The 26,439-nt window shown below is 46.5% G+C and overlaps 2 protein-coding genes across 10 annotated transcripts in view; one reads left to right on the top strand and one right to left on the bottom strand.

Moving 5' to 3' along the window:
- The first annotated feature begins 3,250 nt into the window (after window positions 1-3,250).
- On the top strand, window positions 3,251-19,726 carry LOC118079986 (transforming growth factor beta receptor type 3-like). 4 transcript variants are annotated; one of them, XM_088661704.1, is made up of 18 exons: window positions 3,251-3,371; window positions 3,778-3,811; window positions 4,899-5,030; window positions 7,734-7,906; window positions 8,315-8,434; window positions 8,881-9,055; window positions 9,509-9,668; window positions 10,211-10,367; window positions 10,901-11,087; window positions 11,909-12,159; window positions 12,301-12,480; window positions 13,230-13,550; window positions 14,111-14,243; window positions 14,754-14,828; window positions 15,121-15,231; window positions 16,074-16,118; window positions 16,907-17,018; window positions 17,663-19,726. In XM_088661704.1, exons 3-17 carry the CDS (start codon window positions 4,946-4,948, stop codon window positions 17,011-17,013), a joined length of 2,280 nt encoding a protein of 759 aa, XP_088517830.1. In that variant the 5' UTR covers window positions 3,251-3,371; window positions 3,778-3,811; window positions 4,899-4,945; the 3' UTR covers window positions 17,014-17,018; window positions 17,663-19,726. The 4 variants fall into 4 exon arrangements, with proteins under 4 accessions (XP_088517830.1, XP_034960750.1, XP_034960748.1 ...); XM_035104859.3 differs by having other exon boundaries at window positions 3,324-3,442; XM_035104857.3 differs by lacking the exons at window positions 3,251-3,371; window positions 3,778-3,811 and adding an exon at window positions 3,579-3,726.
- Window positions 19,727-23,332: 3,606 nt separating this feature from the next.
- EVI5L (ecotropic viral integration site 5 like) overlaps window positions 23,333-26,439 on the bottom strand; it is a 45,136-nt gene continuing 42,029 nt past the window's right edge. For 3 of the 6 annotated variants that reach the window (XM_035104853.3, XM_035104854.3, XM_035104850.3), the window contains one exon: window positions 23,333-25,875. In XM_035104853.3, the coding sequence (XP_034960744.1) occupies window positions 25,564-25,875 (312 nt within the window). In that variant the 3' untranslated portion in view covers window positions 23,333-25,563. The remainder of the gene's footprint in view (window positions 25,876-26,439) is intronic. The other 3 variants (XM_088661703.1, XM_035104856.3, XM_060271757.2) reach the window with 1 other exon arrangement.

Below are 26,439 nucleotides of genomic sequence, written 5' to 3' on the forward strand. Positions count from 1 at the left end.
GGAGCAACAAATCTGCTCCATATACGTGGCAACCTGTCAAATGTCTGCTGTGCCCAACAAAGCTAAACCAGCTCCTTCAACCTCCCCTCATCAGCCTTGGTCTCGGGCTCACTCATCACCTTTATTGCCCTCTTTCTTAAATTGTAGCACCCTGTTCTTCAGGTGAAGTGTGACCAAAGCATTCTAGAGTGGTGCCATTACTCCTGAATGGGACACCGAAACGTCTGTTGATGCAGCCCAGAGTTGCAGTATTACTTTCACATAAGCCTCAAGGCAATTTGTAGTCATACAATAAAAACAAAATAGATTTTAACACAATTAACACACACACACACACACCGGCTTTAAAAAAAAAACAAATAAACCTCCAATGTACAGATCCATTAGCTTGGTTCCCCCCCCCCCCAAAAAGAGAATCCCAACCCATCTGCAAACGCTTGTCTTTTTAGCCACTGCATTGAACTCTGACTCCAGTTTAGCTTGTGGTTTGCTAAAACCCTTGTTTGTTTTCCCATGTACTGTACACTTAGACTAAAATTCCTCTCTGGGCTCTTTGAGGACTGTTTTAATATAAATGCAATACTGTATGTTAAAACGTTTATTATTTGTGGCTAGGCTAATGTATCTGATTGCGTAACAGACTGAACCACATATTATTGAAGACAACACGAGCTGCCCTACTGAGCCAGATCATCCGTTTATTAGGATGTGATTCTTGTAGAAAGAAGGATGCTAGGCTGAATGGACTCAGGACAGGAAGACCTTGATCACATGATACAGATTCAATTACGATAACCCATTATGCTAGCAGGGTGGCACTGTGGTCTAAACCACAGAGCTTATGGCATGCTGATCGGAAGGTTGGCGGTTCGAATCCCTGCGATGGGGTGAACTCCCATTGTTCAGTCCCAGCTCCTGCCCACCTAGCAGTTCGAAAGCACGTCAAGTGCAAGTGTATAAATAGGTACCGCTCCAGCAGGAAGGTAAGAGGCTTAGTCATGCTGGCCACATGACCCAGAAGCTGTACGCTGGCTCCCTCGGCCAGTAAAGCGAGATGAGCGGCGAAACCCCAGAATCGTCCGCGACTGGACCTTAGGGTCAGGGGTACCTTTACCTATTATGCTAGCAGAAGCCAGTGCAAGGACTTTCACTAGCACAACAGGGCTTTGCCCCACTCCTCTAGAACCTCCAGATCAGCAGGCATGAAGAGGAGGAGAGGAGACTGTTCCATTGCGCAAGCAGAACTTACTCTGGGTTGTATGCCACATGGCGCGCTCTCTCCTTCCTAACATGAGCTCTCTTGTTCACAGTTCCAGCTAGCCAGTCAGCTTTGCCCTCCCTCCAGGATATGCCATTCCTTTGCTCCTCGCATGTATTTCACATTTTTCATTTCCATCTGACAACAACAAGGGAGCATGCTCTGTCCTCACTGAGCTAGGTATTGATGGGGAAGAGGGGATCCTCTTTAGATTTTGTATTTAAAGGATATTTTTGTACATCTGCAGATTTCAGCTGAGCACGCTCAACCTCCCTCTTGTTTCTTGGTCACTCTGCTTTGGTTCCATCTTGAATTTGTTATTCAGGACACTGGTGTTAAGAATAAGAGCTTTAAATAAGTACCTGGGCTTTGAACACACCTGCTTCCATGAACTTCCATGTGAGCAGTTCAAACTCAAGTTTGCTTTTGAACAATAACCTTGGAGCCCAGCTCCATTTAGCCCATAACTTTGCAAAGGTACAAAGGTCCAGTTAACATGTTGCACCCCACCATTTACAATCAAAGATAATATAGTAGTAACTTGTTACATCTTCACAATACTTTTGAGACCCAGAGCCTTGTGTTCCTGGCATGTTAAGTTATATGACAAAGAAATGCTGGTGTTTTCAAAGGCTGCATTTCGAAGCACATAACTTCAACCAAATTATCCTGGGAACTCTAGCTTATTCCTCGGCATTACAATACCCAGTTCCCTAAAACAAAAAAGTTCCTAAGATTATTTGGGGGAAGAGTTATGTGCCTTAAATGTATGCTGTGTATGCCACCCTGTATGAGACCCCACAAAATTTCCTCTGTTCCACTAGCACTGTATTGTCCAGCAATTTAGGTCAACTCTCTGCTTTCTGCCTGGCTTAATATCTTCTCCCTCCCTCCTGCCCATGCCTGCAAATGAAAAGGCAAAGGCCAATCTAGCCCCACCCATCTGTGGACCCAGAAGGGTACCAGGCATTGGCAAGGAGGGACTGACAGCAGTTTTTGCAAGAAAGGAACGAATAGAGAGACTCCATGGCCAATTTTGGGGTGGAGGTGGGGGAGTAAGAGAGGCTATGAACTTCAATAATAAAAAGCAGGGCTGGCTTGAGGTTTAATCTTCCATAATTAAACACTTCTGCAGTAGAGAACTCTGCTCACTCACACATACTTTCCAGAAATGACTATGCCACATTTTTATGTACCTGTAGAAAACAGAGAGAGAGAGAGAAATTCCGTGGATGAGATGGAGGGGGAGGGAGTGAACCAAATAATAACATGGAATTTCTAGTCTAATATAAAATGGTTGTATGCAAACTAACCAGTTTTGGGTTACTGAGTTCTTTTCTCTAAAGGTATAGGGCGGTTCACAGGAGTAATCCATACCGTGATAGGATTGGGCAGTGCATTCTGAGGCCTGCTGCTGCTGCTGCCGTTCTCTGTGGCCTTGGATGAATCACCTGGGTTACATTTATCCCTCCCTGCGTCAAGCCTGTTCGTTTTTCCCCCCAGAAGGCCTTGGAGTCTTCCAGAGCATTCTGGGAAAGATGAACATCTTGTAAAAGGGCAGCCTGTGGCCTTAGAGCCGCGTGCAGCCAAGGTGCTTAGCAGGCAGGTAGAAAGAGAGGCCTGCTCCTGCTTTTTTGTTTCTGTCCTGTCCATCTGACAGATCTCTTGATAAGGAGTAACGGCACTTGACAGGCCCTTCCCTACCTGCTGTTATAAAAGGGCGAGTTCCCTCGGGCCTCTTTGCCGCAACTTTGGAACTCCTCTCCTTCCCAGTTGTTGTTTCTCTGTCCCCTGGTTAGTGACCCGTTAAAGCCAGGACAGATACCCGGAACGTCTTCTTCCTGGCCCTACCTCACTGGGGTGGTAGGCAGGTCACGCTGACCCAGATTTCAGCACAGCATACCTGCTGGTGCCTCTCAGGAAATCTCCTCCACTGCCTGCGTTAATCATAAATCCACCCCAATCTCCTTGGTAACCCAAGCGGGGCTTGCCTTGTATTTCTCACTCTGTGGGACATCCTTCGGGGTGAAGGTCGCTTGCTTGGTGGCTCCCTGCTTGAGGGGGGGGCAGCCATCTCCCCGCCTCGAGGAGTGATGAACCTGCCACTCACATGGTGAGTTCCTGGGATCTGACAAGGGAGGAGAGACAGACACACAAAGGGAAAGGGAGCGGATGCTTCTCCTTGTAAGTCTCTGCTTTCTCAATACCTTTCCTCCACTGCTGAATTATTCCCTTAGAAATAAACAGCTTGCCACATAAACCATGCCCGACTCCCCTCTCACTTGTAACTTGACCTTGTGGGCATAGAGTTATTTTTAACCTCCCATTGACCCGCGTAACTTTTTTTATTGTTGTTCGTTAAACTATGCCAGTCTGGAGATAGGAGGCCTTGAATTGGCTCATGGTTTCTGCATCCCCTGGATTAAGTGCTGCAAGTCCTCCCACTTGCTTCCTGTCCTTCAGTTCAGGTAGCACATTGTCCAACCTCCTCCTCTGTTTTTCTCCTAACCTGCATCTAGATCCACTGACGGTGGCAGAGCTCTGCTGGGCAAGGTAAGTGTTCCTCGGGCATCCCCTCTCCACACTCTGGCGTTTGGCTTGCTGGGAGGTGGAACTTTTAATTACAGCCAGTCTAATCCTGTAACACTTAATCTTGCTGTCTCAATGCATCCTTCTTTTAAAACAGAGCCATAAAGGTGGGAGGGAGGTTTTTGTGGGAAACTTGAGACAGGAGGGAGAATGCAGATGCAGGCTACAGAACTGAGAAGCAGGTGTTGGGCAAAATCCTTCTGGCTAGAGACAGATCATTACAGTGGAGAATACTGAGCAAAGTGGACCAATGATCTGGATTAGGCTCACACATCTTCCCATATTCAAGGAGTAGAAGCTATTAGATAGTAAACAATTTGGAGGCAGGGTAAGCTCTGCAGTCCTTAATGTGTCACTCATGATCATCATAGCGCCCTCCTCTTGGTGCCAGCCAAGATCCCCTGACCCCATTTTTTAAAAGAAATTGAGGCTTTTTGTGATGAGGAGGGGTTTTTTTGTTTTTTTTTTTTGCGGGGGAGACATTGCCTGCTTTTTGTGTCGGTTTTGTTTCTTTTGAGTGGGTAGATGTTTAGTCTGTTTTGGGGAGGAGGGGGGGTGTCTGAGCATCCCCCATTTTTCTTCAGTTAAATTGGTATTCTTAGATTTATGACTGTTTGCTCAGGTTGAAAAGGTTGGAGACCCTGGCTATATGCTATACCCTTTCACTTTGTGGTGTTAATCGGAAGGGTGGTCACCACCTTCCCCTCTGCTTACAATTACAGGAGCACTCACTGCACCCAAAAACATGCACCAAAATGAAATCCTTCCACCACCCCATCTTGCTATGATTGCGCATATGACAGGATAGTTGAATGAATGTTTAATCCGTATTAAGGGACACTGAGTGTGGTCTGTATGCTTGGTTCTATAGCAGATAGATTGGGAATGGAGAGAGGAAATGTTGAAGTTCTGTCCCAAAATCTGAACTACAAATTGACTGGTATGAGGTCTTGAGGGCTGGAAAGTGTTTCCAAGTAGCTCAGAGGTCGTGCAACACATTCCCTTCAACTCTCCCCGTCGTTTCTTGCCCTGGCTTTGCTTTCCTTCCTAGGGTGGAACAAGAGGGAAATCACAGCTTTTCTTTGGGTTCTGAACACCATGCATGGAAACTGCCAGCATATCAATCACCTATGGAGACAATACCTCCTCCTGCTGCTTGTTGTCTGGGGGTGCTCTGGGACAGGTAAAGTCTAACAGAGTGGCTATTGTAAACATTTCAATATTTGGGATGCACAATAATTATCCACATCAAAGGTGTAAAACGTTTTGCTACAAAAACAAAACACTATTGTGGGGGAGCTATCCAGGATACATTGTTATATATATATAAACAGTCTTAAAATACATTTTTCTTTGCAACCTTGAATGTAGAGCAGGTCTTTCAACTTTGCTAAATGGCACATGTGTGCACTCACACAGAGCCATTTGGGTTTGTCAAATTTTCTTCCCATGCAGCAGAATAGGTAGATGAAGTTGCCAGAGTATAAATGCATTCAATGGGGTTTTATACTAGGGGTTTGAGGGACGTGGGTGACGCTGTGGTCTAAACCACTGAGCCTCTTGAGCTTGCCGATCGCAAGGTTGGCAGTTCAAATTCTCACAACGGGGTGAGCTCCCTTTGCTCTGTTCCAGCTCCTGCCAACCTAGCAGTTTGAAAGCATGCCAGTGCAAGTAGTTAAATAGGTACCAGTGCGGTGGGAAGGCAAACGGCATTTCCGTGTGCTCTGGTTTCCGTCACAGTGTTCCATTGTGCCAGAAGCAGTTTAGTCATGCTGGTTACATGACACGGAAAAGGTGTCTGCGGACAAACGCCTGAAAGCAGAGATGAATGCTGGACCCCAAAGTCAAATTAGACTGGATTTAACTGTCCATGGGTCCCTTACCTTTACCTTTACCTTACTAGGGGTTTCCCAATTCTGCATGATACTTCTGATGCCTTTGTCCTGCTTCTCTTTATTGGATGTACCTTCAGTAAGCAGCTTGGATTTACAGAGTGTCCTTCATTCCGTACCTGCTTATTTTTCACAGGATGCAATTTCAGTTCCTTGATAACCAAGTACACACAGCTAAGGGCACTTTTAATCTCCAGCTCGGCACTCTTGTATTTGTTTTTGACATTGATTACCATAGGGCAGGTAGATGTTGCCTGTGGGTTGTTTATAGCACAGAAGCTCTTAAACTCTCTGCTGAATTCAAATGCCAGCCGGCCATGATTGCTTCCTATAAAGAGAAGTCCAGGCTTCCAAAGTTGACCAGGAGTTTCTGTTCTGAATGGTGAGGGGAAGGCACTCTGCACTTGCTGTGTAAGGTACTTCTGCTATTTCTTCACATTCCCATTTTTTTTGGGGGGGGGGGACGACACTCATGTTGAACACTCCTGCAGCTGTACTTTGGTACCTGGTCCAGCTCTCTGTTCCTTTCTCATGGTGCCAGTGCATATTCATTCACATGGAATTTTAAGGCAGGTTGAGTTGGTAGAATCCTCATGTGCTAAATGGAAATGTACCATTTCAGGCTGCAGATTGGGGGGGGGGGGTTAAACACCTCCCTCCTAAAGCTGTCTGTATGTAAAATTCTAGTACATTGAGGAGGAAGAATTACCTCCCTGGGGCAACTTAATAACTCTGCCCAGAAGGGTAGGCAGAAACAAGAGAGCCCAGGCCAGACAGCTCCTGAGGTCGCCCTGAGAATATTTGGTAGCTTTTGTTCCTTCCAGTATTTTAAATTGAAAATTGCCTTGGTAGAAAGGCAACAAACCAGCCCAGCCTGCTCCCTACTGTGTTAGCTTTCCTATTACAAGGAACTTTTTACATTGCAGTCTCAAAACGGTATATAGTCTGGTCTGCCACCTCATTCTCACCCAGTGTATGTAATGTGTAGCCCCCATGCAGGGCTAGCAGCTTCCCTGTAATTATTTAATTTGTAAAATGAATGGTCAGTGGTTAGAGCACCTGCTTTGCATGAAGTAGGTCCCAGCTTCATTTCCCAGCATCTTCAGGTAGGACTGAGATTGTCCCTAGAGAGCTGCAACCAATCAGTGCAGAAGACAATACTCTCATCTTCATAATGAAAACAGACATTAAATAATAATTCTCTTTAATAGTGAACTCAGAGGGTTGAGTGCCAAACATGACCACTGAAAAACAAGAGGAGTGCCATCAACATGCCCAGGAGAAACGGGGGGGGGGGGGGCTAAAAGGGAGAACCCCCCCAAAAAAAACCCCACTTTCCCACCCAGCAAGGACTCTACATGCTAAGTATCCTTTGGAAAAGGAATATAAAAGGGAAGGAGGAGACTGATCCCCTTACAGTTTATAGTACTGTATCTTGATGGAGGGAATGGATAGCTGACTGAAAAATAAACACTTTTCTCCCTTGTACAATCTAAAAATAAGCCAGTAAGCCATTGTTTAGAGCAGTGTTTCCCAACCTTGTGCCTCCAGCTGTTTTCGGACTACAATTCCCATCATTCCTGACCACTGGTCTTGCTAGCTAGGGATGATGGGAGTTGTAGTCCAAAAACAGCTGGAGGCACAAGGTTGGGAAACACTGGTTTAGAGCAATTCACAGTGACCCTCCCCCCTCAATGTGGGGACCATGAAATGCACACCGATCCATTTCTGTCCCATCATACCAGTTCCCCCATAGTTTCCTCATTGTTTTATTTTTCCCTCCATCATCCCCAGTCATTGGCCAGATATTCCATATTTTTTGTTTCTCAGACAAAATTAATTACGCAAAAGAAAAAAAAAGAAAAGAGCAAACTGATGTATCATTTTGAGCACTTTGTGTTTTGGGAGAAGGGGATGCCAAATGTACACAGTTATGGAAAAGACTTTTCTGAAACCCTGTTTCTTCCAGCATTGCTCTTCTCCTTCCCCTGCAGCTGCCTGGCACCATCTTGCTTGCCTCCCCATGTCTGCTTCTACCCCACATCCCGTCCTTGGCTTCTGGGAATCGCTGCGAAAAGGCAACGGATGCACCAGCCGGGGCCGCTCTGCCCTGGGGCAAGAAGTCCATGTCATCAGCCTGCAGAAGGGATTGTCGGCAAATGGCCAGGTATGGGAGATCCCCACCCATGCCACCTGGTTCTTGTGCTGTACGGCCCCTTCCCATGTATGAGGCTGTATGGTGGGTCTTGCTACAGCGCCATTGGATACCCAACCAAGATGGCAGTTCAGCTTGGCTCTACAGTCCAAGGTGTCTCAGTCAGTCATAAAGGCAAAACTCTATTTCAATCACATCTTCACAGTTGTCAGGGCCTGGAAGAAGTCTCTCTTAAGTCACAGGAAGGTTAGGTTAGGCTGGGGGTGGGGACATGGCTCACCTGCTGAACATCCAAGGGGTAAGTTGCTAATCTGCCTTTGATGGTATAGCCTACCTTCCCTGGTTCCTTTCCAATCCCTTCTCCATTTCCCTCTTTGATCATGCACGGAGAAGGTACCTGTCCCCTTGATCCTCTTTCAGGTAACTCTGATAACTCTGGACTCAGATCCCCTCGACAGAGCCCCCATCTTTGTGCTGTATTCCCAGGAGCCTGTGCGTTGGGTGTTGCTGTCTCCCCCTGGAAAAAACTGGACCTTCCAGGTGAGATGGGATGGAGGGCCAAAGGGCCTGCAGAACATAATGGGGATCACTGAGCCAGGCCCTGCCGAGGGGGTCGTTGGGGGTCCCTGCTCTACGCAAGCATAGAGGATGAGCGGCAGCTATGGGAAGGGTGGATGGAAAAGCTAATTTGCTACCTCCATAGCACTTTTACAAAATACTTTCAGATCTAGCTCTGTTTGTCTTCAGAACTGTCTTGTGCAGGAAGTTACTATTCTTCCCATTTTACAGATGGGGAAATTGAGGCTGAGGGAGGCTTGCCTAAGGCCACCCAGTGAGTCTGTGGCTGAGGTGGAACTTGAACCCAGATCTCCCAGATTAAAGTGCTGCACTGTTCAACCTTAGTGCACTCCCCAGCGTGGGGTGTCAGAGAGGGGGGAGGTCCTCCAGGCTAGTATATTTTACCATTGTCTTCCTCCTATCTACAGGTCTCCCCCGGCTCTAATGTTTCAGCCACAGGGCCAGTGGCTTCTGTTGAGATCAACTTGCCAAAGACGCCCAAAGGCCTGCTGAAGTGGGCACGGAGGGAGCATGGAGGGGTCACCTCTCTGTCTGAATACCGTGGAGTCAACAGAATCTACACACGCCTGGGGGCTGGCATGGGTAGATATCGGCTCTGAGGGAAAGGGTGGCATTATGGCTGTGTGTCCTACAATTCCCCTCATTCCTGACCACCGGCCACCCTGGAGTCCAGCAACAGGTTCCCCATTTTTGCTACTGCAGTGTGATAAGCAGGAGGAAGGCAGCAAGCTGGTCTTTTGGGTCCCGGGCTAATGGAGTAACATTGCAGAAGTTGTGCAGGTCTGGGTCTGGTCATTGCTTGGATGGGAGACCATCCAGGAGGAAAGTTCTGTGCACTACAATCATAGAAGGAAGATGGAATATATACACGGCACAGATAAGTAAGACTCACCAGTATCAACTGGAGAGCAGTTGCCAAAGAGTTTGCATTTTGAGTAAATTTTGAGGCTGCGCCATTGGGAACAACCACAGCAGCTCTTCTGTGACTATTCAGTCCAGTAATTGCACAGATGCTTCATTCCTTTCCTTCTCCAGATAGGATTGCCCCAGCCGCTTGCAGATTGCGTCGGAATTTCCTGACCCTGCTACACTTTGCCTCCAAGTGCCAACTGCAGCCTCTGAGAGTTTGCCTGCATCCTGACCCTCTGCAAGACCTTGAAGTTCACATCATCCTCTCCAAAGGAGTTGCACCAAGGTGCGTGCCAGGCAGGCGCTGCCAGAGCTTCAGCATGCGACTGTTGAACCAGGGGTTGGGGTTGGCGAAATGTTCATAGCGAGATGCCGTGTCTTAAACAGGGAGGTTGAAATTGTTCTTAGTGGATGGGGAAGGGGGGTGGTGAGGAAGATGAAACCTATGCAAGAAGCTGCATGTGATAAGTGACCCTTGTGTTCAAATGGATAAGATATAAACAGGAACATGGAAGCTGGTTCATCTAGCCTGGTACTGCTGACACGGACTGGCAGCAGATCTCCCATGTCTTTCTCAGCTCTGTCTGGAGATGCTGGGGATCAAATCTCCATGCAGAGCAGTTGCCTTGCCACTTAGCTACGACACTTCTTCCGAAAGTCAAGGCCAGGCGGACCCTGAGACCCTGAGCCGAAAACGAGTAGACAGTGGCTGGTATTAGGCCTTGAATATTGGGCAGGGATCTCTTGAGTTGGGGGACGGGTGGCGTGGGGCTTCGCTGGCTTCCATCATGTGCTTAATCCTGTTGTGGGGGGTGGGGGTGGGGGCAGCCTGCTCTCTTCTAGGTCCATCCTGGCTCATTTGACTGTGGAACTTCATGCTGCCCGAAGACCCCCCCACTGGGGACTGATCTTGATACTGAAGAGTGAGGGAGCTGCTGAGTGGATGGTTCGCACCCACCGCCTCAATGGCCGGCTGCATGTCCTGGTAGGGGCAGGACCTGCTCTGGGTATAGATCTGCAACACTCTAGGCTAGCTAATGCGCTTCTCTCTCTCCCCCTCCCCAAGTTGGTGGCAGTGGAACACATCTGGAAGGGAGCAGGGCACACATGTGCTCAAATCCAAATAGATGCATTATGCAGAATTGCAACCTTTCCTAGTGAAGCAGTTTGGTAATTTTAGATGCTGGACTTAATGATATTATAAGGGTTATATTATGGAGGGTTCATTCTGCTAAGTCCTGCCTTCACGGGCCCACTAGCGAGCCTTACCAACCCTCTTCCCTAAGCTTCTCCTGCATTCTCCCTATAACTCTAGGTTTGCCTCCTCCTCCTCCAGCCTTATTTTTTTTTGCTAAAGTGAGCCAAGGAGTCTTGGCACTAGGTTACTCCCTCTTGGGAGTCTGTCTCCATGCTGCCATTTGATTCCCCTGGACTGTCTCTCGTTTATGGTGTGCCTGCTGCTGCTGCTCTCCATGTCTGGGCCTTGTATATGTAACTCAGGCTGGGATTCCTTTCTAGGCTTCGCACAAAGTCACAGTCAGCAGCACAGAAATGGATCTGCCTCTGACTGTGACCCAGCGGACATCCCCTCGGCTGATGACCCTTGATCCTTTGCAGTTTGCAACAGAGCAGAATCTGCCTGCCTTTACATCCTATGTTGAGGCTGAGCGGGTGAACAGGTTTCTCCTTTTTGTTGGGATGAATGGTAGGTTTGGAGGGATTCAATGGACATGAATGGGATGTGTCCACCAGAGAGCTTAGAGGCAAACCACTAGTGGCAGCTGCATTTATATTCCAGTTCCTCCTGCACCATTTTACCCTAGGCTGTACAACCTCAGTTTTATTTTAGGAATGCACCAAATCAAAACATTTTCAGAATGAAAAGTATGCTTCCAAGGGGGCTGAAATGGCACACACACACACCAACAGCTTACATTTTGGTGCCTGTTAACAGATATTTTGCTGCTTCACTGCCATTTTCCCAAACCTTTTTGAGAGCTTATTTCCTAGTCGTTATGTGATCCCAGCCAATCAGGATTCAAGTAGGGATGATAAATGGCGTCAAATAGGCAATCAGCTGTGGCTACAATGGTAAAATCAAGAAGGGCAAATGAAGCCGCATTGCCTTTATTCTGAATGCTCAGCCCATGGAAGAGAACAGGAAGGTGTGCCATATTATGTCAGAATGTGCAGACCTTTCACTTGGGTAACAGAAGGAATAGATACGGGGTTCCCAACGTTCTTGGCCTTTGAGCAAGTCTGCAACAGAGAAATTGTTTTGAGTACTCTCCCCTCCTCTGCAACCTATTCTATGGGATCCAACAGAATGCTTCTTCTGAGCCTAATTTCAGTGGTGGGAGGGGAGGGTATCATGCAGACTGTAGAGAAGGCCTCTGTGAGCTGGGCACATGTGTTCCTTCAGGGGCCACACTGGTGACCCTCGGAATAGATCATATTCTGATTAACAGCAGCAGCGTATAAGGCATATGATTGCATCACACCCACACACCTGTATTTCCTTTGTAGGGGCCACACCTTCTCCTCTAGAAGAGCCGACACTCTTTTGGCCCATATTTCTGCATCCTCCCAGTTTCACAGCCTCTCAACAGCACTTTGCAGAGGCCAACACAGCTGGCTGGGAGGTGACGAGGCAAGACTTTGGGGGAGAGGACGGTTCCGTTACCTACCCACTGTCTACAGCCAAAACAGAGGGGACAGAATCTATCTTGTGTCTTGGGGACCAGAAGCCTATTCTTGAAAACCAGGACACTCAGAGAGTGAGTAGCCAAGGATGACGTCTCCAGATGGACAGAGGGAATCTCTTTCCTACAGAGCCATTTCATGTGGATGTGGATGGGCAGGCATTCTCTTGCCATTGCACATCAATACCGCTGCACAGACCTGTTTTTCTCCTGCAGGTCTCCTGTGTTTCGCCTTCTCCAACCCAGATATCTCCCTCAGAAGCCGCAACGGCCTTCCAGGATCCCCACCTTCACCTTGGCAATGCCCTCCTTAACCTAGAGCTCTACAACACAGAGGCTTTTGCCAAGCAACTTGGACCTTTTGTCGTCTCAGCCAACAGCCTCGTCTTTGTGGAGGTAAAGCGGTCGATGAATATGCAAGAGCTGGCATTGGATGCAGCAGTTACATGCCAGAATCTTGTCCCTTAGTGATTCCTCCTCTGTTCAGAGATCTGGTGGCTTGCAGCACTCCCTGTCTCTCTCACAGCCTCAAACAGGGCTGTTGACCTGCTTGTTGCTTTATTGGGTGTGTGTGTGTGTGTGTGTGTGTGTGTGTGTGTGTGTGTGATAAACTTACATTGTAGCTCTCAAAGGGACAAAGTAAAGGGTGATCTGCCATCATGTTTTATTAGCTTAGAAGGGCAACATGCATCCCAGGGAAGGTCATGATTTTGTAAGCAAAAGAGCAAAGAATAGACTTAGCAGATTTCATACTGAGGCCCAATTCAAGGCCCAACTTTATGGTTGGTTGGCCATGAAAAAATTGTCAACAAAAAGAGAATTCCTGGATGCCAAGAGCCAAGTTTGGGGCAAGTATTCTTTGGTGAGAGAACCCCAGCAGAAATTTAAAATAACAAACACATAGCAAAGTAAAGCATGGAAATAAAGGTTGTTATTCTTAAAATATGACTTTCTAAGTCCCTTCCAAAATTCCCCTCTTCTCCTAGCAAAGAAAAATACCATGTGTGTGGCAAATTAAAAGTGGTTTACTTACAAACTCTCCAAAGATCAGATTCATGTGCTTTTCAAGGCAGCATTCAAAAAACGTCGGCAGCAAAACTTGCACTTGTGTTTGCAGACTAGATGGTGTTTCATTTTTCCTCCAGGCTACCTTGGCAACCTATGACTCGTCTCTCGGCTTCACCATCCAGCAGTGCTTCATCTCTAGCTCCTCAGATGCTTCAGAGGCCTCGGTGTATCTGCTGGTCCAGCATGGCTGTCCTGTGGCTGCCGCCCAAGTCAGGCTGTGGAAACCTGAGCTGCTAGGCCAGGCCCAGACGTTGCCTCGGGGGTACCAGGAACGCCAGCGACTGAGCTTTGTGTTGAAACCATGGTCCAATGCCTCCATCCACTTCTTGCACTGCCGCCTGACACTCTGCAGCAGGGGGTCTCAGGACCCCGCCAGACCCGAGGGCCCAATCCCCAAGGTCTCTGGCTCCCTGGGCTAGGGAACCCTGTCCTCTAGCAGCTGTCTGAGGGCCTGGTAGTGCTACCGATTGGGGGTGCTTATGGAGGAAACTGATATGAGGGCAAGCGCTCCACTTGGCCCAGAGGTAGCCTAAATGGTGCCATCTGCTTGATGATGACACTGGCTTCCCAATTCCCAGCACCTCAGCCAGCATGGCCATTGGGTCAGGGGGGATGAAAATTGTAGTCAATTGGTATCTAGGGGGGCACCATGTTGGTTACCCCTTAGCCTATTATGATTGCCTCCTCAGCTATGACTGGCCTCTTCCAGAAATCCTTGGTCCATCTCTGCTCCAGGGGTAGAAGGGGTGGTGCCTAAGAAAAGATGGAATCAAGAGGAAAGTGAAACCCCTTGGAGGGATGAAAACCCTCTGGAATGGGTCTGTGCAAAAGAGCCTTCAAGTTAGCTGTAGAAATGAACTGGCTGGGCTTATGGAGAAGCTGGTAGGATGTAACTGGGCCAAGGCCTACCTCCCACTGTTGGGATGAGGCACTCTTCTGAGGCAGGTTTTTGTTTCAGTGTCAGTCTGAGAACGAGGCCTGCAGGGGAGAAGAGGAGGCAGTCCAAAGCCGCTTCCAGCGCACCATCACAAAGCCTATGCTAGTGACTGTGGAGATTCCCCCCCGAGCTGCCGCTCCTGCCCTGAAACCAGGTACTTTCTTGTGGGTTCTAGATAGCAGTCAGAAGAGAGCCGTTGGCTTGAAGGCCTTGCAGTTCAGCACCCTGGCTCCATGCTGGAGAGGACTGCCCCGCAGAGTGAGTGAGGAACTGAAAGAAACCGATGGGGGAGTCCTGCTTGCTGGGGAGATGGATGTTTCTCGGTGTGCATCTCTCCAGAGCAGAGGTGGTGGACCTGTAGCCCTCTAGATGTTCTTGGACTCCAGTCCCCATCACCTTAAGCCAGCATGGCCAATGTCAAGGGATGATGGGGCTTGTAGTTCACCAGCATCTCCTACCCAAGAGATTCATGCATTGGATCTTACCATGTTATAAGCTCAGACTTTGCCATCTTACATGTTCATCCTGAGTGAAGCAAAGTAGCAATGATGGGCAGTTTTATGCACCCATTTCTTCTCTACCCCTTGCCACCCGGAGGCTACTTTCTTCAGACACTCCCTCAGATTATCTGTTCCTTGCTTGACTCTGGTGTCTTTTTCTGCAGCCAGTGTCCCAGACAAACAACAAGGAAAAGCACCAAAGGATGCAGCGCACAAGTGGAGGACTCAGATAATCCGAAGTAAGCAAATACCCTCATGCTCTTTTGCTGGCCTTGTTTCCTGGGGATTTAGGGACTGGAATTGGTTTTAGACCGGGATTCCACTCCTGGCTCTAGGGGAAAAAAAGTGGAGTTGAGGATTCCTGCTGCAGTGGGTTGGAGCAAGAGCTCTGATCCTCAGACTTTTGCATTCTGTATTACCCCATTTAGGGCCCTGGCCCATCTCCTGTAGTTGTCCTTCCTGGACAGAGAGTGAGAATGATTTTTTGTGCTCTTTCTCCATACACCCTCCCCATTTCCCGCTTCTCTGTAGCTGCAACTGCGCCAGGCCTGACGGTCCCTGCAGTAATTGGGATAGCTATTGCAGCCTTCCTCATCGGCATCTCCCTCACTGTTGGGCTTTGGTTCATTCACACCTATACAGGTGGGTATGCCGTAGGTACCATCTATTTTACTTGTATGATTGATTTTTGATAAAGCCTGGGGGAGCACACCTTAGCATTTCTGTAAAGGTAGACTGGGCCACATGTCCAAGATGGAATATTCCACATTATAGATCATGCCAGCGTTCATCAACCTATAGCCTTCCAGCTGTTTTGGATTTTAGTCTTTATCACTAGCTAGCCATGCTTGCTGGGCCTGGACCTTGAGTTGTTCTCTCAAGCATCTGGAGGGCACCAGGTTGCAGCTAGTTGGCTTCTGCCAACTGCCTGCCTCCATCTCTTCCGTCCGAGCCAGAATATGCATTATTCAGTCACATGTACACAGGTAGAGTTACAGTAGGGGATGGATCTTGGGGTGGAAACTGGCAGCCAAATGATCCCCATTGCAGTTGGCTTCTAGGAAGGATCATAGAGTGAGAAACATGAACCTTAGGCAATCGAAGATGCAGCAGCTGAAATACATATTGGAATCAATGTTGCAAAAAAAGTCTGGAGGGGGATTATTTGTCTAGGAAATTTGTATCATTATTCATATTGGTCTGCCTTTGCACAGTTGTACTTGTCCACCCATCCACCATGGAAAAAAGAAAGAAATAGAAACAGAACAAATAGGATGATAAAAAGGCCAGACAGTCAAAGGAGGAAAGTAAAGGTCAGAAGGGAGAGGGATTTATATTCATGTTATTGATCCCAGTCTGCTTTTTATTTCTGGTTATTTTTTATTATTAGACAGTCCACATGCATTTTCATACCTTTCTCTGAAATGAGACGATCTGAACAAAGCTTTAATTACTAAATTTTAATGCCAGCCTTGAACTTGTAGGTGAGTCGGCTTCCGGGAGGAGGAGCCAGCCTGCAGCCGAGACAGGTAAGGTGACACATTGGCTTTTGAGAAATCCTTCATTTGAGCAGAGGCTTTCATTCTGCATTCATTTCCATCTCTGGCTGTGAATGGAATCATTGGTGCACGCTTATATTAACTTTTAATTATTTTTCAATGTTTAATTGTTTCAAACTGGTTCTTTAATTGATAATTTCAAGATTATAAGCACCTCAGAGGTTTGACTGCAATTAAGCAGTATACAAAATTTGTTGAATAATAATGAATGCATATTGCATGGGTGGCCAGTTCAGCAACCACAGGCACATAGGCACCTTGAGACATTCCTGGTGCCTGCAAGTCCCCTTCCCTCTGCTGAAATAAGGCTTCCAAAAAGTCACCTATTGTAGCTAATATAAGGCAGGGGGAGTTATCTCCCAGCTATACCTGGAGATGCTGGTGAACTGAACCCAGAACCTTCTGTATACACCTGGACTCGTTTGAAGCATCCATAATGCAAAGGTACTTGGAGTGGGCAGAGCCAGGAATTCAAGAAAGCTGTCCTTTCTTGTTGCATGCAAGAGAGCCAGTTCATTGCCTCCAGGTTTAGCCAGTTTTAAATATATCCAAACCAGGGCTGTTTTGCTTCATCTCAATACTTAAAAGTGGAACACTATAAATATGCCAAGACTTGAAGAAACTAACATATGCAAATAGGAAGAGGGTGCATTTGTTTACCTCTGGAAGGGGTTTAGTGTGGTGGTGAGATGGACGGTTGCAGTCCAATTGGGGGCGGGTGGGGGGCACTGCTGCATTTTCTTTCTTCCTCCTGCTAGACCCTCTCGGACCATCTGCTCCAAAGCGTGAAGGCACTTTGTCAGCCCCAACTGCAGCTGGCCCTGCGCGTGGCACCTGGTGTCCTACTCTAAGAAGCCTCTACTGAAGAAGGTAACTAGATTTCAAAAAGTACATGGGAGGAATGAATTTGGGGAATTGGAAGGGGATTATTTATTGATTCGGATCCTTTGTGTCCCCTGCATTTCCAGAGTTTGCCTCTGCAAACTCACAAGTAGTGTGATGTTTTTGGGTGATTTTTTTGTTGATATACACTTTCAGCACATTTGTTTACCTTTCGATGGATTTTTTGTTGCATATTGTATTTTGTCTGTTGTCTCTGCAACTCACTTTGTGACTTGAAGCAATGCACCAGTAGAATAGATGGAATTGTTCATGTGATGCATTCCATGTCTGCGAACTGAGAGGTGGAAGTCAAAAGTAGTAGGGATTTTGTATTTGAAACTGGTCCTTTTTCTGTTCGTTCCATATGAGCATTCACAAATGAGATACTCCAGACAGAATGGAAGGAATTTTTTAAAGGGTCAGTTATAAAAACATGCCTCTACAGCTTGACACACTGCAATTGTTAGCTGATGAGTCTGTGGTGGTAGCACAATGACAAATATGTAAAATGTTTGCAGGAAGATAGAGGAATGGGGAGATTGAGTCCATAATAGGTTGGCAAGAGAGGCAGGCAAAGGAGGGCCAGTGGGGAAGTCTAGCCTGTCATCTGCACTGATTTATCTATCTTGTAGGTTCTAGGATGTTTTTCCTGTGACCAAGCACCTGTTTCGGTGAATCCGCTTGCATTCCCCTGTACGCGCAACTCTTTCAGGCCACATCGTCTTTATGGCTTCAATCCAGCAGCACAACCGATTCTGAATCAATACCTTTCGACGTTGGAAAACCTCAGACTTTAAGCTTTAGCTTAAATGAGCAATCCTGTTTTCTGGCAGCAGTTGTATGGGATTTTCATTGCTTTGGGTAGCTGCCTGGAGAGAGTTGTGCTGTTTCTTCATTGAGTTTTGCCTTTTGTTTCTGCACTGCTGAGTGTGGACTAAAAGGCAAATTCAGGCTCAGTGTTTCCACTACTGCCTATCAGGTCTGCAGCTCCCTTCACCTTTGGGGAAGCTGTCAGCTACCATTGTGGCCTTGCAATCACTTAGGCCTGCTTCTGCACTTTGGGAGAAGAAAACCATTGTTGCACTTGGCTGACATTGCCATTGGGGATTTGGTTGTTGCTTCCTATCTGACTATAGTAATACCTTGTACTCTCTTTGTAGGAATGTTACGTTGGGATATAAATGCTAGTTTTCATGCCATTGCCCAGCTTAACACAAGGAAGATTGCTCCACAAAAAGATTCAAATTGTGAAACCTTTTGGGTCTATTTTTTTTTTAAGCTAACCACGTTGCAAATGATAGTTTCTCCAGTTTTATTAAACAGATGTGCAATAGAGTTGCTGAGGCTCTTTAAAGGCAATGGGGGCACTTGATTGCCTATTGAAACACCACTTGTTCCCTGCTTTGTCTATAGAAGCCTGATTCAATAGGATAGACAACTGGAAAGTATGTACTTGAGAATTTGGCTGGAGACAGAGTAAACGGCCTCTAAATCGTATGTGTGATCATAAACGTGGAGAAAAGGTGAATGTTGCTTTTGGTATATTTTCTTCAGCAAATACAGAAGTAGCATGCAATCCATTCCACCCATAAACTATATTTTGGGCAGGGATGGTGGATATGTGATCCTGCTGGACTCCAACTCCCATCTCCTCCAGCACCAGTTACACGGACTGGGGTTGGTGGGAGTTGGAGTCCAACCTCCCCGATGTTGCCAGATATTTTGCATGAGGCTTGGGAGTCTTGTGTTACTTTAGGAAAGAGCCGTCGCTTGTGTTGCAGAGCTTTCAGCCTGATATGCTGTCGTGTTTGTGAGTTTTGAGAATTAGGTGGATACCATGGTCTAGGCCTCCACGCAGCAAATGTAATCCAGAACTCCCATGTGGGCAGGTAGTACAACTCTCTTGTAGAGGAAACTATGCGCTGGGCACCCACCCAATGCACGCAGGTGTTGTTTTCTCAGTGGCTAACACCCACCATCACCACTGAAGTCGGAGACAGAATTATTAAGACAGTGTAAATAGTTTATTTCATTGTTGTTGTTGTTTTGAAAGTACAGATATTATTTTGTACAGCAGTATTTGTTTTAAAATGGGTATGGGCAGAAAAGAATGGCAGTTTATATTCTGAGGAGCAGAGAAGGGACACTGGTACATAGTTACACTAAACGCATGACTTGAACAGTTGGGGGCTATGAGGAGAGAAAGATCCCTTCCAACCTGGAAAGCCCTAACACTGCAAGGTGCACATTCCCTTTGGATAGATGCAGCTGTGGGCTAGTACTGGAGCCGTGCAGAATACAGGGGCTTACAACCCCATAGTCATTTCATACTGTTCCACAGGATGGTATAAAATTGGAGCTGGATTTTTAACTAAAGGTGTGGCAAGCACCTCCAGTGCTGCTTTATATCAGCTGGGCAACTGCTCCCACTGGATTGGAGCAATCCTGGATTTTAAGGTGAACTTCAGAAACTACCGCACAAACAGCAACAATATTTTACATTTTTTTTTACGCACCCAGCAGAAGTCTTGCTTTGAAACAGTGGTGATGTACGGGTAGAAGCAGCAGCATCAGACTCACTACAGAAAACCCTAAGATAGTAACCAACCTCTAACATGGTGGTGTTTGTGAAAAGCTAATACTTTTCAATGCTGAAAAAGAGTGTAGTGCTCAAATAAAACTCCTCAGCTGTGCTACCTTCTTAGTTCACTGTTCCTTTCTTTTAAGTACTACTAACCTGTCTGGGTGCATTGCTCCTCCTCATAGCAAATGTCTGATGCAAAGTCACTCTGGTCAAGCTTAATTCCGGTACCACTAAAAGCACCCTTCCATCATAACATCATCACCATGGTTTGTGTGTGGGCATGTGTGTCGAGTCAGTGCAATAGGCCAGGTCCTAAGTGAGGTTGTATTACCAGCTCCCACAGAGATCATGAATGCGTGTGTGGGTTAAATAGTTGTTGCAGATTGATGTAACATTAATTCTAAGGCAGGCATGGCCAAACTTGGCCCTCCAGCTGTTTCTGGACTCAACTCCCTCCCATCATCCATAGCAAACAGGACCAGTGGTCAGGGATGATGGGAATTGTAGTCCCAAAACAGCTGGAGGGCCAAGTTTCGCCATGCCTGTTCTAAGAGCACTGGCAATAGATCTGTGGACTCCAGCTCTGCAGCTTACATTACACATACATAGCAGCAGCTTTAATGTTGCAGCAGAGAAATGTGTCTTACTCTCACTCTTGCCCTAGGGTCAGACTCTCTCATTACTTTTTTTTTTTTAATGGCACATGTGTGTTTTATGCATACAATTTTTCCACCACGTGGAAAAAAATATAAAACATTGAAGAGCAACACAGCAAACCATTTCAGGGGACAATGCGTGTTGGCAATTTCACAGGTGCTAACCAAGTGGGACCCACAAGCACTAACTTGGTCCATCCATGTTCCAAACATAACCAGGCAGAGCCAGTTGCCACTTTCTTCAGGACAGAAAATTTACAATTAAGTGGATGGCAGTGCTGAAACTCTTACGGTAATTTAGCTCTGCTCCTAGAAAGAATAACAAACTAGAATCTGGGGAGCACACATTCTATCTTTCAATCCTCTAGTTCTGCTTTGTCTCCAGCAGGATGCTGTCTTTGTAGCTTGTACACTGGGACCTAGTCTGGGAAACCAAGTTCTGTTTAGTATAATTAACAAAGGGCCACATGATTTATTCACAAAAGCACACTCAGCCTCTCCTGCTGCTGTAGAAGGGGATGGGTGCATTCAAGGTAGAGAATAACTAGAAGTCAAGTGTCAGAGGTGGGAGAACAGAAGCAGCACTCCCAACCCCAGTCTAAACACAGCACCACATTGTTTTCCCTTGATGATGAAGGGAAAGAGCTACTATTAAAGTGCAAATTGAACCTTGTCAATAGTTAGTAAAGATCACACACATCTCCAGCCTATTCGTCCCTGGAGAACAGACTGGACTAAGACATAGCCACCTGCTCTAGGATATTGGTTTTTCTGCAATGGTGGCACCACCGTTTGCTGGTACGTAGTATAGGAATCTGTAAGCGATCAAACACAGAAGGCCAGATTCCTGATAACCTGCTGCTGTTAGAGTCACAGGTGTAGCTCAAGGGAAGAGAAAAGGTCTGTGCAAACTTATTTTAGGGTAGAAATAGGTATGCACATGTGCACCCCCCCATCATCCTTTAAAATCCATTCACAATATTTAGTGTTATAAAAATGTAATACAAAAGTCAAAGCAAGATTGTGAGGGTGGCAAAGAGAGAAGGGGGGAGACAGGTGGCTTAGCATGGCCTTTCTATGCCTCTTGGAGCAGAAAACACAACGCTGCCTGAGAGGGTTTTTGGGCAGCCAGACTGGTGAGCTTCAAATCTTCTTCTATCCTCTATGCCAAGGCAGAAGCTTGCTTTGTAGTCCATGTGTGGATATTGTGCAGAAGACCAGCACTTCCAACATGCAAGTATCCATCACAGGAGCCCCCAAAACACACCATTACCTTTTAAGCCAATGATTACCACAAGAAATAGGAAAATCCCTTTGAGATCAATACAGTACTTTTTTTGTTACCTTGATTTAAAGGGATTGTTTTTAATGACCTTAAGTAGATGTGCATGAGAAGTAAATCACTTCAATATAAGCAACAAGGTTAGGGTTTTTTTTATCAGCTACATGACCTAATGTTATTCAGCTCACTGGGGATTATCCTCATCTAGCAATTAGCCAAACTCAGTGGGGAGGAACAGGCTGCATCATCTTGAAGCAGTAGAGTCCCTTGTGCTCAGTCACAAATCATAGCAAAGTTAGAATTGCCCTTGCCCTTAATGCTTGCCATTCTTCCATGGTTCCAAGGAGTCAAGTTAGGCTTTCATTAGGAATAAACTACTGTTTTTAGAACTTTACCGCATGTTATTCAAAATAATTGTTTCATCATACGGTTTTATGTTGCTCGCTCTAAGCATCAAGAGGATATAAATAAATATTCCTTGCTGGAGTGCTCGTCCCTTACTCTCCTGTTCTTGCATGGATCTAGTCTGAGAGATCAGACAACTCTGGGAGAAACCACTTATTTTGAGCAACACTGTGGTTTCTTTTACAGTATGGAAGGGGAAACGCATACAGTATTTCCTCTTAAACTCTTGTGTGTTTTGCAGGTAAAGCAGCAGTCGGGAGTTATCAACTATGTAGCAACTTTCGCTAAAACATATTGCCCTGTTCTACAGCCATAGTCTCGAAACCACTGCAACAGGGGTGACAGAAAAGTGAATAATTAATGTAGTATTACCAATGTCACTCCAGGGACAGTCATGCTAGAACAAACTTAAAAAGTAAGGCCTGCACATTCAAGTGAATTTCATATGCAAAACAAATTCCAAACGCTGACAAAAACAGGCCAAAGAAGCAGCTTGGATTCGATTCTAACAAAAATATTCTCCCATTTACTCCAATGTATATCTGAAACACTAAAGCCAATGGGGTTTTACTCCAGATTTAGAAACAGCAGCGATTAATGATCTTCCTAACATGTAGCCTTGGAGGCAGCGAGCATTCGGGTAGCACTACACAAACAAGTATCAACAACAATTGCTAGGAATTAAGATGCACAAACTGGCAAACAGTTTCACAAGCCATCCAAAACTGCAAACATGTGCCCACTGCTAGCAAAAAAAAAAATATGAAATCAGACTGACACAAGGAGATCAAAGCAACAGTTTGGGCTGAACTCTTGTTTGCACCACATACTATGCTGCTGGATTTTTTTGGGGGGGGGGGACTGAAAAATGGTACAGAAAATCACAGAGATTTGGCAATATGGTGCAGCATGTATATATAGAATACATCTATTAAAATATGCAAGGTTATACCAAACTGGAGCCTTTCCCCCAGGCATATTCATATAAGTACATACATAATACTTCAGGGCCACCCACGTGACAGGCTGGGCCAAGTGGGTGCAGGTTTATCCTCCTGCTTCTGCAGTGTAAATGCTGGCTTAACCTCACTAGAGGAATCCAGGTTTGGGGAGGTAAAATGACCAACAGGGCTTGCCTGCAGCTAAGAGGCATGCAGAATAAAATTTGGAGAGAAAACCAAAGGAACTCCTTCAACGATGGACCAAATATATTGCAAATCCATGCCAAGTGAAAAGTCATGGAGACCATAGCTGTCAAGTTCTCCCTTTTTTAAAGGGAAATTCCCTTATGCTGAATAGGCTTCCTCAAGAGAAAAGGGAAAACTTGACAGCTATGATGGAGACCTCCTTCGGAAAGAGAGGTCCATGCATCTCATACAGAACCTTCATTAGATTTATTGTTGCAGGTTTTAGAAATTAGACAAAATCAAATGGAGCATAAATTTGTAACAAGCTTGGTATAAGGAAACAGATGAAAAGTATGCCCATGACAACAAATGCTTCTCCTTCCCTTAAAGCAGAAGCATTCCACAGTTTAGGAACTATCTGGTACTGTCCAGGGAACATTCTTTATAACCAGGGGTGTTGCTTAATGAAGCTGCCTACCTCCTCAGCAGGGTGGAAATCCTACACCTTCAGAATTCGGCATCCTTCACCGCCTCCTTCACCGACCTTCTGTGGAACCCCTCTTCACCTCCTAACACCAGCTGGTCTCCACCTTCATTTGCAACAATGCCTTTATTCAGACACCTTGCAAGACAAAATACATTTCACACACCAGCACGTCCTTGAGATCTCTCCATCACCAGTGGAAAGAAAATGTGACACGAGAGAGGCCTTGCCGATTTTAATCCTGGGCTCTATTGTTAAGAGGGGAAGGATCCAATTATCAGGCTTCCTCCCCGTGTTGAAAACAAAGAGAAGGACCATGAATAGCAAATACAGAGTGATTTTTGGCTGGACCAAATCAGCACCATGCCGCTTCCCGAAATATTGCTCCACGGGTTACCTCTAGCTGGTGTGGCTATGTCAGCATTGGCCATGGCAAGTGTTCTTGTTGAGAAATCAATGTTTCTCCCCCACTACCGCAAACAGAGGTCTGCTTCTGTGGAGCAGAGCTACATATTATACAAGCATGTCTGAAGATTCACATACGTGCAGAGGCAAGAGTAGAAGGGGCACAAAGGGTTAAGCACACACCTCCCACTTGATCTCCCTTGCAACCCTCCCATCCCCAACCCAATAGCTTGGAGCCTCATGTTTGCTTCATATGTAGTTCCACTGCAAGAGTCTGTGCAATTTCACTAAAATAAAAAAGAATAATACTGTAATAAAAAGGGCAGAACTTGATGTCCAAACAGCCCAGGTTTCTCATCTCTTTGTTTGCCAAGAAGAAAATACTCTTCAGGCAATTCTCTCAGATGCCTAAAAACTCAGCCACTTGCACTGGCCTTGTAAATCGTGCACAGACTAAAAGTCCAATAATGGACCCTTCTTTCCTTAAAAAAAAAAACCTAGGGTCTGGGTGCTTGGATGGACTGCCACCCCCCTGAAGCAAGCCAGACATTGGTAGGAACTTTGCAAGAACCAGTGTTTGAAAAGATAGCCATAAAGGTGGAATTGAGAAAGAATACTGCATCAGCTCACACAATTCCAGGCAGGGAATTCCGGAGGAATTGCCACTGACCATATGGATTAAGGCAGCACCTTAATGAAAAGTATGCCCTGTAATGGCTGCAGCAGAACAGAACTTCAGGCAAAGTGAGACACAGACGTTACCAAGGGGAACCCTTCCCTTACCACAATTAAATAGAAAAGATGTCATACCTTTAGCTACAAAAGCAGTTCTGGCTGCTCCTTAAAAGCCCTCAAGGTAATTGAACTTAAAGCTTTATGCCAAGCCTCCTCTAAGGGAGACGGATTGGCATTACACAGTATAAATAAATAATATACACAGAAACAAAAATAAAATCTCTCTCTCTCTAGATCCAAGCCACCTCTTCAGAAGCTCTCTCTCTCTATCCACCTTCCCTGTCCTTTCCTGGGCTGAAAACAACAAACGAGTGTGGAGGCATCCAACCATACCTCTCTGCAGAACAGCAGGGTAGGGGATCACATATAAATAAAAGGAAGACAGACCCCTCTCATCTCTCCAAGCACAGCAAGGAGACAGAGGTTAATTACTACTGGACTGCATTTTATAGAACCAGCGACCTGGTTGCTTCTGCTGTCCCTTCAAAGTTCTCAAGTGTGCAAACCTTTGTGTGTAAGGAGGAAGTTTTTTTTTTTTTAAAAAAAAAAGGTGTGGAAACAGTGGGTGGGTGGGGGATGTGAATGAGGTCAATACATGGATTTGAACTACCAGTGACAACAGAGCTGGGAAAAAAAGGCAGTGCAGACAATGATCAACGGAGGTGGCCCATGTAATGCAGGCCAGCTGTAGGACTGTCTGTCCCCCATGCCATCTCGGTGGCACAGTTTTCACTGGGTAAGGGGGCTCTCCGCTCCGTCTTGCGTGATCTGTCTATGACCTCCTCACCCTCAGTACAGCGTGGCCAGAGGGACCTGGTGCCTTCCAGGCAGACATGCGACGGCAGCACCTCTTCCTCATTTGCTCAGGGCTTCTTCGAAGATGATCTCGCCATTGGGCTCGGTGGCAGAGGCGGGGTCGTCTGCATCGCTATCCGTGGTGCCGTCGCTCTCCTTGCCGGAGCTCTCAGCCCCCCGTAGAAAGTGCGTGTTGTGGGGCGACAGCGGATACAAGACATCCTGCAGGGCACCTACCACCATGGGACTGGTCAGCAGCTCCTCGTCGGAAGAGTGCAGCGAGTCGTCGTCCACCGCCAGGTGACTCACAATGTGGATGCCGTCAAAGCCCATGGAGTCCTCAAAAGGCTTCTGTCCCTTCATCAGCCGAATCTGCAGAGAGAAGGAAGGCATTAGGGCAAAGATGGGAGGGAGGGAGGGGTCTGCGAACCCTTAGAGTACAACTCTCATAATCTCTGACCCTTGGGCCATGCGGGCTGGGGCTGACGAGAGTGGGGAGCCCCACGGCATCCACAGGTTCCCCATAACTGCACTGGGACAGCCATGATCGACTTGGCACTGTGCCTAATGGGACCCAGTTAGATTACATTAACTCTGATGCAGAGAAAGAACCCATGGTGGAGAGAGGAGGATGCCTCCCGTAGAACATGCCCAAAAAGCTCCTGAAAATAGTGGAAATACTGTGCTCAGGGAATAAGTTGAAATGGAAGCCGCGCCCCAGATGAGAGGGTTATCAAACAACAAATACTGTACAGTCTCCACCCTGGTTGGAACAGAAGAACACATTTGTCTGTGTGACATGAACATCCCCTCCCAGGGTTGGCAAGGAATCTGGGCTGTGAAAATGAATAACTCTTTTGAGAGGGCAGACTTTTCTGCAGGTGTGCAAGAGGCAGAGATGGCTAGCTTTACAACAAGAAAAGGTTTTTTTTTTTA

The sequence above is a fragment of the Zootoca vivipara genome, chromosome 2 (assembly GCF_965207765.1).
Source record: "Zootoca vivipara chromosome 2, rZooViv2.hap1.1, whole genome shotgun sequence".
NCBI lineage: Eukaryota > Metazoa > Chordata > Lepidosauria > Squamata > Lacertidae > Zootoca > Zootoca vivipara.